Below are 18,557 nucleotides of genomic sequence, written 5' to 3'. Positions count from 1 at the left end.
TGACTCACACATGTGTGTATATCAAAGCAGAGGCAGCTGCTGAACTCAATTATGAATCCAAAGCTTAGATCCATATTACTGTCGTCTCAAGATGCATATTAATTAATGAAGTATACAAATATGCCACAATGAAACCCTTATCTAACATTTTGCCAGAATCATAGTGGGAAGTGCCCTATAAACAATGTGTATATGCTCAGTAAGTATTAATGAACTATTCATACATTTGAGGGAACAGTTATTCAGTAGCTGTAAGTATTAAAAATGTGGTAGTCATGTATGGACTTTGCAATAAATGAAGTATGTAGGGAATCAGTTTTCACTTCCAACTTAGAGTTTTAGACCCTCTCCTTTTTCTGATGGAAAAAATAAATCATCATCAAAAGTCATCCAAATACTTTTTCTTTTTTGCATATTTTATTTCACATAATCATACAAAATCCATTAGACACACTACTAGAAAGATCTCCATGACACATTGATGGCTTCTGAATAACGTATATTGCTGACAATTGTTAGTAATAAGGTAGACTAAAAATGTATCTCCAGAGTTTCCTCTGATTTTGCCAGTGAATGTTGGTACACAGCTGAATTTACTTTATCAAGTAGCCCTACAATCTGTGTAAAAATATTTTTCTTCATTAAGTGTCATTTCCTTAGGAGATGTCCCATAACTTGATGGTTTGAAACTGCTTGGGTTTGAATCCAGGCCATTCATCTTACTAGTTGTATGACCTTAGAAAGCTTATTTAGGCTCTCATGCCTTAAATTCTTCAACCATAAAATGGGAATAAAAATAGTACATACATCATTCAGTTTTTTTGAGTTTTAAGTTAGTTACTATTTGTAAGGCACTTTGAATAACATCTGACATATAATAAGTACTACACATGTATGGAATGAATGAATCACACCTTGACTTCATGGCATCAAAACACTACTTTACTGGAAACATAACTGTGTGAAACTATTTTAGTTTTCCACACTGATATTGGAACCAACAATGAATTTGATCTGTCAACAATTTATCAAAACTTAATTAATGGTATACACAGTGTGCCTGCAATGTTGAATTGATTCACTCATCTCCCAGATATGTATAAAAATTCTGTTGGAATTGTCTGTATTCTGGATAAACCATATATAAAAACCTTAATACTAACTGATGGTTATTTCTAATTTTCAGAGTCATTAAATAAGAAAAGTATGTGAATGAACAGCCAATATTTTTGTGTAGAATTCAAATAAATAAAATTGAGAAGCTTTACATATTATACACCTAGGAATACTACTAGTAAATTGATTTTTTAAATTTGGGGGTTTTTTTCTACATTGAATTCAATAATTTTTTTTTTTTTATCCTATAGTGAGTATAATTTTGTACAGTTTGGTTTTCCAAAAATAACTAGCGAATGTAGCAATGATGATAAATATTTCTAATGCTTCAATTAGAGATCCTTATGATATAAATTTGTTGAAATGGTTGAAATGCAATAGTAACAATTTCCAAATTCATTTATATCTTGTATTTAAAGATATTATGATCAGAGGTTGTTCATCAGAGGTTGCTACTGTAAGGAAACCAGAGAGAAGATGTCCGTGAATTTTTAAAGAGTTGGCAGGCAGGAAACTTGATGGGAATGTAAAACTTGATCTCAGAATTTCCTGGGTTAGCAATTATGGAGTCAGTTTGACTAAGATCATGGAGAAGAATTATGCTCCAAGGATGACTTCAGTAAATATCCCAACCAAATCAATAGCAATGACACAAATGTACTAAAAGACTACTGCATTCTACCATGTAAAACAAGCACCGCAGACAGTAATATGTCATTCAACCTCACAATATGTTCAGAAGTGTTGTTAATTTGTTAATATATTTGTCAGTTATTTTCACTTTTTTAGCCTATATAGTATCATCTGAAGATTCCATAAGCATCCCATAACAAGGTATAAAACTATTTAAAATGTAACCAGGTGATCCTTTTCATAAGCACCTTCAAAACCTAAGCCATGCAAACATTAGGCAGAATTGTCAGTGGACCAAGGGTCAGAGATGGGACACAGACTAACAATGAAAGATTTGAAAACCAAAATTTTTATTTTTTTTAAAAACACATAATTAAAACTAAAATATTTCCTTTTTAAAAAAGTCTTTTCTTGATATAAATAAAATCTTCAATGGTGTTACAGTGAATAAAGAAAAAGAAAACATTGGTTTCTATAGCTTTTACTCACAGGTACATGCCAATTTAACAAATCTAAACTCTGTTTTCTCTGTTTTGTTTTGTTTCCCTCTTACATTCTCTACTATGATTTATCTTTGAAGGGATGTGGTAAGAAAGAATAAAGACTTGCTTCTTGGTTTTATATACCACCCTTTAGAGTGGTATGAACTTGTAATTACATCTAAAGTAGGACATTTAACTATGCTATTAAATAGTTACAGAGCATTTTCTTGTGATATTTCATATAAAGTGTAGATTATAAATATTTGGGTCTACTTACCTGGAGATGTCGAGCCCTTTAAATATCCAACAACATTAGTAACTGTTTCAAATTTTGTGACTGTCTGAATTTGCATGCTGACAATTCTTTCTTCTGGGGGGGAAAAGAAAATTAAAAGATACTTGTTTCTCTATATTCTGCTGTTTTTTTTTTTTCTTAAAGCATTCAAATTTATTTATCCAATATGATCAGACAAATAATTCCAAACAACTGAATTTTTCTAGATAACCAACGTTACATTTTTCGGCAAATATGTATTTGAAACTTTGTGTAGACATTTTAGGTGCTTGTTATATAATGATGACTAAGATACAATTGCTAGCCTCATAGAATTTCAGAACCATAAATAGGCAATTCTAAATTTCACATTAAAAACTGCAGTAGGGTTCAACAGGAAAGCACACAGAACAAGACCTCAAGGAGATGTGGACAACTCATATTTTTAAAAATGAAAAAAATCAGATAAAAATATTTTCAAAGAATTTTAAGTACTTGTCTAGCTTCAGAAAAATAGCATGTGAAGATGATTTAACTTTTTTTGTATGATTCATTATTACATTATCACACTGAAAACTATAAAGCATTACACAAATTAAAAGAATACAGATTCTTAAAGCTACACTTATTTTCAAATCTTGGAGTTTTCATTTCTACCTGTGTTTGTAGGTTTCTCACCTCTCTACTAAATCTCTGCCACCTGCCCTGCCTCTTTGAGTTCTTCTATTAATGCTTGATATTCAAAAATTTTGACAACAAATAAGGCAAAGACACCAATCAGAAAGGACTTCAGTCACAGCCCTGAAGTGGTCTTTGAAGGTCTTTGGTGATGACATGTGTTAATCCTGTATTTGATGTATCTTGGGAAGTCTGGGGGCTGGGGGTGGGGGTGGGAAGGTGGTTTCTCTAGGAGAGGTCCAAGGGCAGCCAAGTGGTACTGTTGGGGAGAGGGTGGCAATTAGATAGCAAGCAATGCAAAGTAGACATGCTATACTGATGGGCCTTCAAATGTCACTTCTTACTGCTATATGAAAACTGTTATGATAAATAAGTTGCTTCTTTCTTTGAATGTGCCCTACTAACAATTTAAATAGAAAATCAGTACACTGAAAAAATTATAACTAAACAAGAATAAAGAGACCTCAAGAGAACACCTGAGTGCCTCATATAGGAGAAAAGGAAATCTGCTTATTGTGTATTGTGAATATTGTAATCTGAGTATTGCAGTTCTAATTTACGTGCTATGCATTTCTGTTCAATATTTTTTAAGTATTATACTTTGTGAGGTTTTTTAGAGCAGTTTCAAAATACAGAAAAACTGAGCAGAAAACACAGAGTTTCCAAATACCCTCTCTCCCCTGCTCCTATTATTAATATCTTACATTAGCATGATCAATATCTGTTACCATTAATGAGACAATATTAATACATTAAGTCCATAATTTATATTAAGGGTCACTCTTTGTATTGTACACTCTATGGGTTTTGACCTAAGCATAATGGCATGTATCCACAATTATAGTATCATATAGAATAGTTTCATTGCCCTAAATATTTCCTGCGCTATACCTGCTTATACTTTCCTCTCTCCCTTCCTCTTGAGCCCCTGGCAACCACTGATCTTTTAAATGTCTCTACAGTTTTGCCTTTTCCAGAATGTGATACACTTGAAATCATATGTTTGTTTTTAGTCATTAATTCCCTGTTCTAAGTTTGTTCCAAATTGTCCAGATAAATGAACTTTAGATGAGGCAGTCATGAACTTATAGTTGTTGTTTTTAATATTTTCATCTTATTTTTGAGTTAGAAAACCAGAGAAGGTTCTTCAGCTGTATCTAAGATTCAATATTAATTTTTTTTTTCAAATTCAGCAATGAGAAAACCTTATAATATGTACAAATGTAAGGCAAACTCCTTGAAATATTACCTTATATTAATATAGTGCCTTACAATTTATATTTCCATTTGCACACACATGTACTAATTCTCATTGGATCTCTTTTTCTCTGTGAAGCATTAATGAAGCTGTTATCCTTGTTACTGCATTTCATTTTAAGCAGTGTCATACTGTTTTAATTAACATAACTTTATCATGACTGAAGTAATGGGTCCCCTACCACCACCACCACCACCGTCACTGTCATCGTCTCTTTTAATTATTATTCAATGTGGGGGGATTTATGGACCACTACTTTCATATAAACTTTTATATTAGTTCGTCATGTGCCATGGAAAGACATTTCAGGATTTCATTAGGATTGTATTAAATTAATGGAACCATTTGAGAAAATCATGCATTTTATCTATGAATATGGTATGCCTCTCAATTTATTTCAGTTGATTTTATGTCTTTTATGAAGTTTTATATTTTTCTTTATAAAAGGTTTGCACAACTATTATTAAATTTATTTTTAAGGTTTTCCTGCTATGTTAACAAAATATAGCATTTATAATTATTTTACTGTGTATAAGCATGCTATTTAATTTCATATATTAGTCTTATAACAAACCTTCTTGTTAATCTCCTATAGGTTTTAATGGTTAATCTATAGGGTTTTTATTTTTGTTAATTTCACTGTAGATATATACCAAAAAATAGTTTTGCTTATTCCTTTTAAAACTGTAAAGCTTTTATCTACTGCTCTCATCATTTTGTATAGGACTGCCAGTGCACTGTGGAATGGAGGCAGTAAAAGCAGCATTCCTTCGTCCTTTCCTTGTGTTCTTCACTTCTACAAAATGTTTCTACAACTGTGTTTTTTTTTACGTAGTTTGCTATAGGTATCTGGGAAATTCCTTCTATAAGGAAGATCACTTTTGCTCTTCCTTTGCTAATAGATTTTAGCATAAACAGATGTTGAATCAACTTTTGAGATAACTGCAAGGCTTTTCACTTTACAATGTTAAAAAATGCATGTATTCCTGGAATAAGCCCTTCTTGGTCATGATATATTTTCTGTCTTTGGTTACTAATATTTTCAGGATATATGCATATATATTTATAAGTGGCTTATTGATAATTATACTTCTCAATTTTTTCTTGTCTGATTTTGATATGTGGATTATATAACCTCACAAATGTTTAGTGATCTTTGTTTCTTTTCATTGATTCTGTAAGAGTTTATGTAGCACAGACATTATCCATTTTACAAAGGAGAGTTAGTGTTCGTATATAAAACTATTTCATCCTGGTATTTTTTGTGTGTGTTGCAGGGAGGAGTACTTTTTCACTCAATGTATATTTTCATTTTATTTCACTTAATATTTTCAAATTATTAACGAATATAAGTAAATTCAGATTTTTACATGTTTATTTCTTCTAAATGCATTTAGCTGTTTGCTTTATTCTAATGCTTCAGAAAAAATACTGTCATTTAACTATAATTTTGTTTCCTTTCCTATTTCTAAGATCAATTTACTTCTGTCTTTTTTGTTTCCCTTCATCAGTTTTACCAGAGTTTAGCTAATTTTTTAGAATTTTCAGAAAACCAGTTTTAGGATTTGTGGATCCTCAATATTTTTTTCTTTATTTTTTGCTCCAATATTATATTCTACGCTTATTAGTATCTTTGTTAAGTTTTGCCTGAATATATTCTCTGGCGTTTTTTAACCTAAATTTTTAAGTTAAAACGCTTAGCTCATTACTTTTTAATCTTTATACATGTCTTTAAGGCTACAGATTTTCTATTGTGGTGAAGCACACTAATTTTGATATATGTATATATATATATATAAATTGATTTGATATATATTTGATATATATATATAAATTTAAAATTCTAGCATTTTAAATTTCTATGATAATTATTTCTATAATAAATGTATTAGTTCAAAGAATTCTTAAAATATTCAAATATAAGGTGTGAGTTACTGTTTTAATATTGATACCTAGCTTAATTTAATTATGAACTGAGAGCAAGGTCTATATACTACTGATACTTTGATTTTAGGTGAGTTTTGTGACCCTGTAGCCTATTACATCTGATAAATAGAGAATAAACATTTTTGTGTATGTTCCATATAAAGAATGTGTATTTCCTATTACAGGGATGTAGCATTTCATATATAGGTCCAGTAAACCAAGCTTGAAAACTGTGTGGCTATAACTTTATTAACTGTTCTACATATTCTCTCTGTTAATTATTGAGACATGTTAAAGTTTCCCATTTGATGCTAATTTATCAATTTATCTTGGCAATAGTATAATATTTTTCCTTCTATATTTTTAGACTACTTAGTTACATGTATGCAAGTTTGGAATTGCTACAACTTCCTGGTTTCTATATAGATTATATAGAACAATTATTCTTTATGTTGTTTCTATCCCAATTTTTCTCCCTAAATTCTCCCCCCCCCCATTAATATAATTATCCTATCTTTCTTTTGCTTAGTATTTCTCCAATACTTATTTTCCCAGCATTGCATTTGCTTTTGTCAGGCATCCCAGGGGCATTTCTGGCTTGGGCACAATTTTTATGCTAATTTTTTGGCTTGATGTTTCTATACTACAATGTTAATGAAAATTCTGAGCCAGGATTTTTTATTTCTAGAGACATTAAAAAAGATTTTTTTAAAATTTTTTATCCAGAGCTCAGGCAGAAGAAAGCTTTTCTCCATCAGTGGGTGGATTTCTTTCTAGTTTTTCTACTTCAACTCCATGATCCTGGTTTATATAGATGTTAGTTACAACTCCTTTCTCCCTATAGGCTCATAACCATGTCTTTTGTCCCCCTGTGAGTTCTATATTCCCACTCTAATTTACCTAATTCACTGGGATCCATGACCTCCCAAAACTAGGTGACCAGAGGGTCAACTTTTCTGCTTATTTCTCTGATTTTTCATTGTCTTCATGTTTCCTTCTGGACATTTTACTTTCTTTTTTGACAGATGCCTTTAAAGACATTTTTTTCTTATGGCTCATACAGAGTTCCTAGACATTTGCATGAACAGATTTCAAATTATTTTACCTGCCCTCTTCTACAGCCTTAAGTCTAAGAGTTTTATTTAAAAGAAACACAGAGGTCTGAGAAAGTTGAACACAACCTTTTTTGCAAGGTTCTTTTCAACTGACAGAAGGTTCTTTTCAACTGACAGAAGGTTCTTTTCAACTGACAGAAGGACTTCCTTATGTGTCACAGGGCCAAGACCAGGTCCAAATAATGGCATGCAACATAGCAAAAAGCAGCCTTTAATCTATTTATTTACATCCCCACACATGATGTTGATCCTAATATATGTTGTTTCATAGTATTCCATACCCATGTCTGAAAACAAATGCACATAGAGCCTGTTTTCCGTCACTAAAAGCAGCACTATGATCACACTTTCTATTTTAATAATAAATATCAGTAAAATCTTGGATAAACTTTCACATTCATATTGCTGTTGGCATTGCTAATTTAAACAACCCATAGGTAAAGTAATATTCTTCTTCATAGCAATAATATTAGCAATCTTGCACTTTGGAATTTATTCTACAAGAATAATTGTACTCTTTGCAGTACAATTATAGTAGCAATTACAGAAAACAACATAGATTTCCCAAACAGGAAAATTACTTAGAAAACTGCAATAAAATGTGTGGCTGTTAAAATATAAATTAATATGTAGAAACATGGGTACACTAGAAGTGAAAAGAACAGAATACAAATACAAATATACAGATATATATAATGATTGAACTTAGGTAAAATGTATATTTATGGTAACATATTTAAAAAGAGAGATTAATAACTTAAACATAAATTGGGTTAGGTAAAGACATTTCTCCAAAGAAAATATACAGATAGCCAAAAGGCACGTGAAAAGATGTTCAACATTGCTAATTATTAGATAAATTCAAATCAAAACTACAATAAGATATCACCTCACACCAGTCAGAATGGCCATCATCAAAAAATCTGCAAATAAAAAATGTCAGAGAGGGTGTGGAGAAAAGGGAACCCTCCTATACTGTGGGTGGAAATGGAAATTGGCACAGCCACTATGGAGAACAGTATGGATGTTCCTTAAAAAACTAAAACTAGAGTTGCCATATGTCCCAGCAATCCCACTCTTGGGCATATGTCAGGAGAAAAACACAGTTCAAAAGGATACATGTACCCCAATGTTCATTGCAGCACTGTTTACAATAGCGAAGACATGGAAGCAACTTAAATGTGCATCAACAGATGAATGGATAAAGAAGATGTGGTACATATATACAATGGAATATTATTCAGCCATTAAAAAGAATGAAATAATGCCATTTGCAGTGACATGGATGGACCTGGAGATTATCATACTAAGTGAAGTATGTCAGACAGAGAAAGACAAATGTATGATAACACTTATATGTGGAATCTAAAAAAATATGATACAAATGAACTTATTTACAAAACAGAAACAGACTCACAGACTTAGAGAATGAACTTATGGTTACAAGAGTGGAAGGGTTGGAGAGGGGGAGGGATAGATTGAGAGTTTGGGATTGACATTTACAACACCGCTATATTTAAAATAAAATGCCTTTCCATGAAAAGAAAATTAGGATATGTGGAAAAGGCAAGATCATATAACTGATAAGCAAAGAAAACATAGATGATGAAAGTAGATCCATAGGTGACTGAGATATTGGAATTAGCAGACAAGGACTTTAAAATAACTATACTTGTTACCTGGGGGTGTAACTGGTGGGGGACTCCTAGGTGTGCTTGTTGTGTTGTTTCTTGATCTGGGTGCTGGTTACATAAGTGTGCTCAACTGTGAAAACTAAGTGGGCTCTACAATTATGATTTGTGTTGTTTTCTGAATATAAGTCACATTTAATAAATTTATTTATTTAAAACAATTTTTTGGCTCCATTGGGTCTTTGTTGCTGCGCACAGTCTTTCTCTAATTGCAGTGAGTGGGGGCTACTCTTCATTGTGGTGTGCAGGTTTCTCATTGTGGTGGCAGGCTCTAGGCACACAGGCTCTAGAGTGCAGGGTCAGTAGTTGTGGCGCATGGGCTTAGCTGCTCTGCGGCATGTGGGATCTTCCAGGACCAGGGATCGAACCTGTGTCCCCTGCACTGGCAGGTGGACTCCTAACCATTGCACCACCAAGGAAGTCCCTATAAGTCACATTTAAATGAAAAGGTTTAAAGGCTAAAATTGTTTGACCTAATGAACAGTGGCTTAGTTCTGAAAGACCTCTGTCTATAAAGTACAATCTATTAAAAGCACAAAACCTGCAAAAAAAATTTTTTTTTAATGTGTGTAGTTTTAATTGAGATGTACTATAAATGTAAAATACACACTGGATTTTGAAGACTTAGAATGAAAAAAGAATGTAAACTATTTCATTATTATGTTTGCATATTGATGACAATATATTGATAATATTTTGGATACACTGAATTAAATAAAATATGTTATTAAAGTTAAAAAATAAATAAAATAAATAAGTTGGGTTAGGAAGTCCTGCCTGTGTCAGTTGGGGTGAAACACTGGTCATAAAGACGCTTAAGCAAACCTGAACTCTGGGCATTTATTTCTCTTTTCCAAATCCCAGGGATGGTGAAATTAAAACCTTAAGGGGATTGTCTTCTCCTTATAACATCAAATCTCTGAAAACTGGGGCTTCCTGGTGAACCAGAGGAAAATGATGGTGGTTTAGAATAGTTTCATTGTAACTGGAACACAATGACTCTCTCTCATTATACAAACCCATGAAGATATAAACTGGGGCCTGACTTCAGGTCTGCCCTCCTATAAGTCACAAGAAGATGGCTAATTCCTCCAGGGCAACATGAACTCCCAAGCTAAAGTATCTAGATATCTGAGATCCACACTCTCATAAACGAAAGTTAACACAATGAACACATATAATACTCAAAGTAAACATATTAAAACACACAATACATTAATTTAAAAATACGCATTATAACTAAACTCGCTAAAAGAAAAGGGACTGCATTAGTAATAAGAAACAGCCTGAAAACATTTTTTTAAAAAGAGGAAATAAGAGGTATGAAAAATAGAATAATTGAAAGAAATATACCAATAGGTAGGGAGAGTAGAGAGAGATGGTAAGGAATAGATAGATATAAATGAAAAATAAATTCAAGATATAGAAGATCAGATTCAGAATTTTTTCCAAGAAACCACAGAAAGGAATGAAAACATAAAATATAAACATACAAGTAAAAGACACAATGAATAGAAATGGGAGTTCTAGAAAGAACACCAGAAGGAGGAAAAACAAATGGAGGAGAGAAAATAGTTCAAGAAAATATTTATTTTTATTATTATCTTTCCAGAGAAGAGGAGAAGCATCTACATACTTTAGCACAAAATTTAAAGGCATGAAAGACAAAGAAAAAATTACTAAAAGTTCCCCAAGTCAAAAAGTAGACCGCTTACAGAAAAAACAAGAATCAGATTGGTACCAAGCATGTCAAAAACAACATAATACAAGAAGGTCATAAGTTAATGTTGTTAAAGAAATAAAAAATAGCAAGAGGAAATCTGAACCTAGAATGTTTGGCAACAAGGAAGTGAGGGCAATCTAGGCATCCATCCTTGGAGTAATGGATGTATCAAATAGAGTAAAGCTACTCTTTAAATATTCTATAGCACTTAGAAGAAATGAAGTAAATGTACCTTTGACAACATGGATAAATATTAACTACAGACTGCTAAATGTAAAGAAAAAACTAAGAAAGAAATATACTGCTCAAGAATATTTATGTGAATTAAACATTCATGTACTCATAAACAATGTATGTTTTCTTCTTCTTCCTCTTCCCTTCCTTTCTCTTCATGAGTGAATCAGTCCTAAAGTCATTACACGGGTTGTCCAAGGTTAGCACCTCTGACAGTGGCAGTAGAAGATGATGCCACTGTGGCCCAGAGCAACGGGTTGAAGACCATGTGAGGAAAGGAAGGCATCCAAATGGATTGGGGTAGTTTAGCACAGGGTATCAGGGCCCAAGCATGAGGAGGATATTGTGTATGTCTGTGTGTATGTAAGTCTGAATATGGAAAGGAAAGTAACTGTCAGGGGGAACAGTGTAATGAGAGAAGTCATTAAAGCTGACTAAGGTTATCCCCATTTAAGAGCTGAACAACACACAGTGTGGGAGCCTGAGTGGGGTGCATTTCAGGTGGGGAATAGGGAAAGCACTTGATATAGGGTAAATAGTCCATGTGTGACAGTGCCTGGCTTGGTTGTCAGAGCCATAATGGAGTGGGAAAGGCATTCTTGTAGAGGAAGAAGGAAAGGCATCAACTGTATACACTCAAGGGAACTGATTACTCAAGTATATATATTCAAAATAATGAGAAGCAGATTTCTCACTCTCAGAGATGGGATTTACAAACATGAAAGGAGAAAAACACTAGGTATTGATATGTACTGATGGTTTTTCAGATAGAGAGATAGATATAGATGTAAATCTATGTGTGTGTATATATATATATTCATACATATTTATATCAAAATATAGTATCAAAAAATATATTTTCCTATCTTTGTTTACTAAGAGGTACTGAAAAAAGCAACACTCCAATAGCAATGAGCACATCTAGAATCCACATCTTGTTTTCTAGACAGCACTCTCCACTCAAAGGAACTAGGGATCATTTAGGAAAAAGCTGGTAACAGGGTTGGGGTGGGGAAATACAACATGATTTGGTACACCTTGCTGTGTCAAAAACCAAGGAAATACACAAAGAATTCTGAGGAAACATCAAAGGACACAGAATCCAGGTAGAAACTGCTGTTACTGGCTGACCTAGGAGAACTTGGGTATCAAAATAAAAATAGGATTGAATAATAATCCATTGAATAAATTAGGAATATAAATCTTCATTATGTAATACATTGATACTGTATTTATAAGTAAAGAAACATACAAACAAACAAGAAAAAGAAAATTCTTCTTTACAGCAAAATGCCGATTAATAAAAGTAGAGAGGATGATGGACTTAGAAGGTCACCGTTGGCATCATCTTGGAAATAATTACTTGAGCAAAAAAAACATCAGTGAACATTGAAACTACTGGGTGAAGGTAGAAATGGTGGGGGTAAGATGTTTGCATAACTTCAAATGCTATTGATTATAAAAAAAAAGGATAGAGCGTAACTTTAATGAGGTCTGGTGGACACCACCTTAATCAAGTGGTCAAAGTTAGCTTTACCAGTAATGGAACAAATTAATATTAGCAATCAGAAAACAGTCTTATTTCCATAATACTGCTGCCAAGGGTTCAGAGCCTGAATTTATTCATGAGAAACATCAGGTAAACCCAAACTGGGGAACATTCTGAAGATAACTGGCATGTAAGTTTTAAAAGGATGAAGCAGGGCTTCCCTTGTGGCGCGGTGGTTGGGAGTCCGCCTGCCGATGCAGGGGACGCGGGTTCGTGCCCCGGTCCGGGAGGATCCCACATGCCGCGGAGCGGCTGGGCCCGTGAGCCATGGCCGCTGAGCCTGCGCGTCCGGAGCCTGTGCTCCGCAACGGGAGAGGCCACGACAGTGAGAGCGGATAAAGCAATGAAAGTAAAAAAAAAAAAGCTAGAAACTGTTCCAGTTTGAAGGAAATTTGAGACTTGATAACTCGAAACACATGATCCTAGTTTAGATCTATTTGCTATTTAGGACATTATTGGGACAATTGGCAAAAGGTGAATGGGGGCTACTTAGTGCATGGTAGAAATGTATCCAAGTTTAATTCCTGTTTGTAACGGTCCTGCTGTTTGTGCAAGAGAATGTCACTGTTTGCGGGAGAATTCAGATGCAACTGTTTATCATGTCTGTAGCCTACACTTGGGTAGCTGAGGAAGAAATTTCTTTGTGCTATTCTTGCAACTTTTCTGTAAGCTTGAATGTATTCCGAAATAATAAAAATACTTCTGAAATTAGAAAACCCTGGGGAACCTTTAGATGCAGTTTATTATTCGAAAAGTCGGTGCATGTGTATGTGTGTATATATTCTTACTTTAAGATAACATTTCCAGCTCACATTTACCAAATGTTTTCTGTCTTTCATGTTCCATAGTTGGATGGAAGCTTTAAATTTTATATGTGAAGTTCAAAAGATTTCAAGATGACAAAAATGTGTTCCACTCAGAGAACATTTGTATTCAAATAGGGTGAGGAGTGTCAGAGCTAAGAGACATAAAAGCAGCTGCCTCTCTCCAGTCCTTAATTTCATCATGTGCAGAAATTATGTTCCAGTGATAATTCTGTCTTGCATTTTTGTTGCTATCATGAAGGATCAACTGATTCTCAGTCATCTTCTTCCCCAGTAGCTAACAAAGCTTCATCTCCACCTGCACTGTAAGCTTACCCAGTATCTAGGAAAAATTCCAACCTTCTTTAGAGAGATTTGAGGACTAACAATTACTGCTAATTCTTGAGTCCCAGCTGCAATAATTAAGTATTTGTTGCTTTCCTGACTTCAGAATAGAACTTCTAGGACTGGGACTCTGAATTATTTTTTCAATTTTATTGCACCCCAGGGTCAGGAATCTGCTCTAGAATCACAGTTTTGATGACTGGCCTTTTGTAGTCTGCTCACATCTTTCCTAAATGCCAACTGCTTGCCTAAATATCTGAGTATAAAATTTCTGGATTATATATCGGCATAATTTTTATAGCTTTCTGGGTACTCCATTTTTCCACATGGGATCTCCCTATTGCCAAAGGTGTTTCTGAACAAACACTGGTGACTGGACATCATATGTTCTAGACTAAGGGTCTTATTTTCTTATTTTAAATATTTAGCAATTGATACAGCATACACTAACCAATCAAAATGGATTGGCAGCAAATGACTAGAATGTCCACAGCAATGTATACAAACAGATATCAGACCTGCCCCAGACACCATGTTCTTCTTGCCATACTGGAATTTTCTCAGAAATTACATTTTACTATATCCTCCAGTGAATTTAACCTTATGCAAGGAGGTAATTCTAGTCTTAAGACCCAACTCTGTCCACTATGCCCCACTTCACCTGAATCAATGGGGCATGCCCTACCATGTCCTGGATACTGACAAAAACATCAGCTACAAGAAAATGTCCTTACAAAATTTTATCCTCTAATTACATAATGAGTTTTCTATTATAAACCTTAAGAATTAATTGCAAGTTTACAGGAAATACAAGGATTAGAAGAATTAGTTGAATAAAAATCACAAGAAGCATCCTACAAATCTAGACAATAAGACACATGCAGGACCACTGACTTGGTCCCACAGACAAGTGAGTGTCAAAAGAGGAAAAGAGGATCATACTGCATTAGAAGAAATACAATTTTTAGGCCTCAACTGGATATTGGTTTGGATAAACCCACTGTACAAGACTACAGTGATTACTAAAATTTAATACAGTCTGTGTATTAAAAATGATTAAGTTTACTATCATGAAACAGTGGCAATAATTAAACAATTTTCAAAATAATATGTATAGTATGATCTCATTTTGGCTATATATATACATTTATATCTAAATCTATAGGAATTTATATCAAGGTGTTCAAAGCAGTAATTACTGGGTGTAAAAAATGTGTTCTAGACTGAATTGTGTCCCTTAAAATTCATATGTTGAAGCCCTCAACTCCAGTCTGGCTCTATTTGAAGACAGGGCCTTTAAGAAGGTAACTAAAGTTAAAAGAGATCTTAAGAATGGTACTCTAATCTGATAGGACTGGTGGTCTTATAAAAAGAGGGACAGACAGAAGAGATCTGTTACTCTCTCTGTGTGTACATAGCGAAAAGGCCATGTGAGGACTTGGAGAGAAGGCAGTCGTCTGTAAGCCAGGAAGAGAGCTCTCACCAGAAGGCTAATTTTCTGGCACTTTGAGTCTCGCACTTCTCAGCTCCAGAATTGTGAGAAAATAAATGTCTGTTGTCTAATGCATCCAGTCTGTGGTAACTTACTATGGAAGCCTAAAATGACTAACACAGAATGTATTGATTTATTTTCATATTTTTGCTTATCTCTTTTCTAACTCAATGTGTAGTAACCATTTTTGTAATAACAGAAATTACATTTTAAAAAAGTAAAAATATGCATGCATATTCCCTAAATATGCTGTAGTACTGTAAAATTTTGGTTCTGAAAAAGTGAGACAAGCAAAGAGATTCTGAACAAAAACCATATGCTTGGTCAGTTTTACCACATACTTTCCGGCAATAGTCGCTAACCCCTCTTTAGTGAACACATATACACAGAAAAATCCACGTGTGCATGTACTCTTGGGAGCTTGCATGTATTTGGAAAAAACATTTAAAATTTAACTAAATATTATTCTTTAAAACTAGTAAAATTATCTAAATAGGAAGATATTTTGAGGAGTGTGAACCTGAGAACAAAAATAGCTTCTACCTTCTTTGTATCCCTTATAAGAGTGTATCGACAGTAACACAATAATAGTGGGGGACTTTAACGCCTCACTTACACAAATGGACAGATCAACCAAACAGAAAATTAATAAGGAAACACAAGTTTTAAATGACAGAGTAGACAAGAGAGATTTAATTGATATTTATAGGACATTCCATCCAAAAACAGCAGATTACACTTTCTTCTCAAGTGCACATGGAACACTGTCCAGGATAGATCACATCTTGGGTCACAAAACAAGCCTCAGTAAATTTAAGAAAATTGAAATCATATCGAGCATCTTTTCTGACCACAATGCTATGACATTAGAAATCAATTACAGGGAAAAAACGTAAAAAACACAAACATATGGAGGCTAAACAATACATTACTAAATACCCAAGAGATAACTGAAGAAATCAAAGAGGAAAACAAAAAATACGTAGAGACAAATGACAATGAACAAATGATGATCCAAAACCTATGGGATGCAGCAAAAGTAGTTCTAAGAGGGAAGTTTATAGAAACACAATCTTACTTCAAGAAACAAGAAATATCTCAAATAATCTAACCTTATACCTAAAGGAACTAGAGAATGAAGAATGAACAAAACCCAAAGTTAGCAGAAGGAAAGAAATAATAAAGATCAGAGCAGAAATAAATGAAATACAAACAAAGAAAACAAAAGCAAAGATCAATAAAACTAAAAGCTGGTTCTTTGAGAAGATAAACAAAATTGATAAACCATTAGCCAGACTCATCAAGAAGAAGAGGGAGAGGACTCAAATCAATAAAATTAGAAATGAAAAAGGAGAAGTTACAACAGACACCACAGAAATACAAACCATCCTAAGAGACTACTACAAGCAACTCTATGCCAATGAAATGGACAACCTGGAAGAAACGGACAAATTCTTAAAAAGGTATAACCTTCCAAGACTGAACCAGGAAGAAACAGAAAATATGAACAGACTAATCACAAGTAATGAAATTGAAACTGTGATGAAAAATCTTCCAACAAACAAAAGTTCAGGACCAGAAAGCTCCACAGGTGAATTCTATCAAACATTTAGAGAAGAGCTAACACCCATCCTTCTCAAAATCTTCCAAAAAACTGCAGAGGAAGGAACACTCCCAAACTCATTCAATGAGGCCACCATCACCCTGATACCAAAAAGAGACAAAGATACTACAAGAAAAGAAAATTACAGACCAATATCACTGATGAATATAGATGCAAAAATCCTCAACAAAATACTAGCAAACAGAATCCAACAACACATTAAAAGGATCATACACCATGATCAAGTGGGATTTATCCCAGGGATGCAAGGATTCTTCAATATATGCAAATCAAACAATGTGATACATCATATTAACATACTGAAGAATAAAAACCATATGATCATCTTAATAGATGCAGAAAAAGCTTTTGACAATATTCAACACCTATTTATGATAAAAACTCTCCAGAAAGTGGGCATAGAGGGAACCTACCTCAATATAATAAAGGCCATATATGACAAACCCACAGCAAACATCATTCTCAATGGTGAAAAACTGATAGCACTTCCTCCAAGATCAGGAACAAGACAAGGTTGCTCATTCTCACCACTCTTATTCAACATAGTTTTGGAAGTCCTAGCCACGGCAATCAGAGAAGAAAAAAAAATAAAAGGAATACAAATTGGAAAAGAAGAAGTAAAACTGTAACTGTTTGCAGATGACATGATACTATACATAGAGAATCCTAAAGATACCACCAGGAAACTACTAGAGCTAATCAATGAATTTGGTAAAGTTGCAGGACACAAAATGAATGCACAGAAATCTTTTGCATTCCTATGCACTAATGATGAAAATCAGAAAGAGAAATTAAGGATACACTGCCATTTACCATTGTAACAAAAAGAAGAAAATACCTAGCAATAAACCTACCTAGGGAGACAAAAGAACTGTATGCAGAAAATTATAAAACACGGATGAAAGAAATTAAAGATGATACCAACGGTTGGAGAGATACACCATGTTCTTGGATTGGAAGAAACAACATTGTGAAAAGCAATCTACAGATTCAGCGCAATCCCTATCAAATTACTAATGGCATTTCTTACAGAACTAGAACAAAAAATCTTAAAATTTGTATGGAGACACAAAAGATCCTGAATAGCCAAAGCAGTCTTGAGGGAAAAGAACAGAACTGGAGGAATCAGACTTCCTGACTTCAGACTATACTACAAAGCTACAGTAATCAAGACAATATGGTACTGCCACAAAAACAGAAATATAGATCAATGGAACAGGATAGAAAGCCCAGAGATAAACCCACACACCTATGGTCACCTAATCTATGACAAAGGAGACAAGGATATACAATGGAGAAAAGACAGCCTCTTCAATAAGTGGTGCTGGTAAAACTTGACAGGTATGTGTAAAAGAATGAAATTAGAACACTCCCTAGCACGAGACACAAAAAAAACCTCAAAATGGATTAGAGACCTAAATATAAGACCAGACACTATAAAACTCTTAGAGGAAAACATAGGCAGAACATTCTTTGAGATAAATCACAGCAAGATTTTTTTGATCCACCTCCTAGAGTAATGGAAATAAAAACAAAAATATACAAATGGGACCTAATGAAACTTAAAAGGTTTTGCATAGCAAAGGAAACCATAAACAAGACAAAAAGACAACC

General features: G+C 33.7%; 1 protein-coding gene across 1 annotated transcript in view; it reads right to left on the bottom strand.

Annotated features, from left to right (window-relative positions):
- The window catches only part of NAALADL2 (N-acetylated alpha-linked acidic dipeptidase like 2), a gene marked incomplete at its 3' end in the record, with an annotated part of 1,060,707 nt that overhangs the window by 393,162 nt on the left and 648,988 nt on the right, over window positions 1-18,557 (bottom strand). Inside the window, exon 7 of the mRNA XM_082654140.1 lies at window positions 2,509-2,601. Within this exon, the coding sequence (XP_082510266.1) occupies window positions 2,509-2,601 (93 nt within the window). The remainder of the gene's footprint in view (window positions 1-2,508; window positions 2,602-18,557) is intronic.

Source organism: Grampus griseus (assembly GCF_964374135.1).
Source record: "Grampus griseus genome assembly, chromosome: 5".
NCBI lineage: Eukaryota > Metazoa > Chordata > Mammalia > Artiodactyla > Delphinidae > Grampus > Grampus griseus.
Note: the sequence above shows the minus strand (reverse complement) of the source record. Positions and strands in the feature narration are given on the sequence as shown.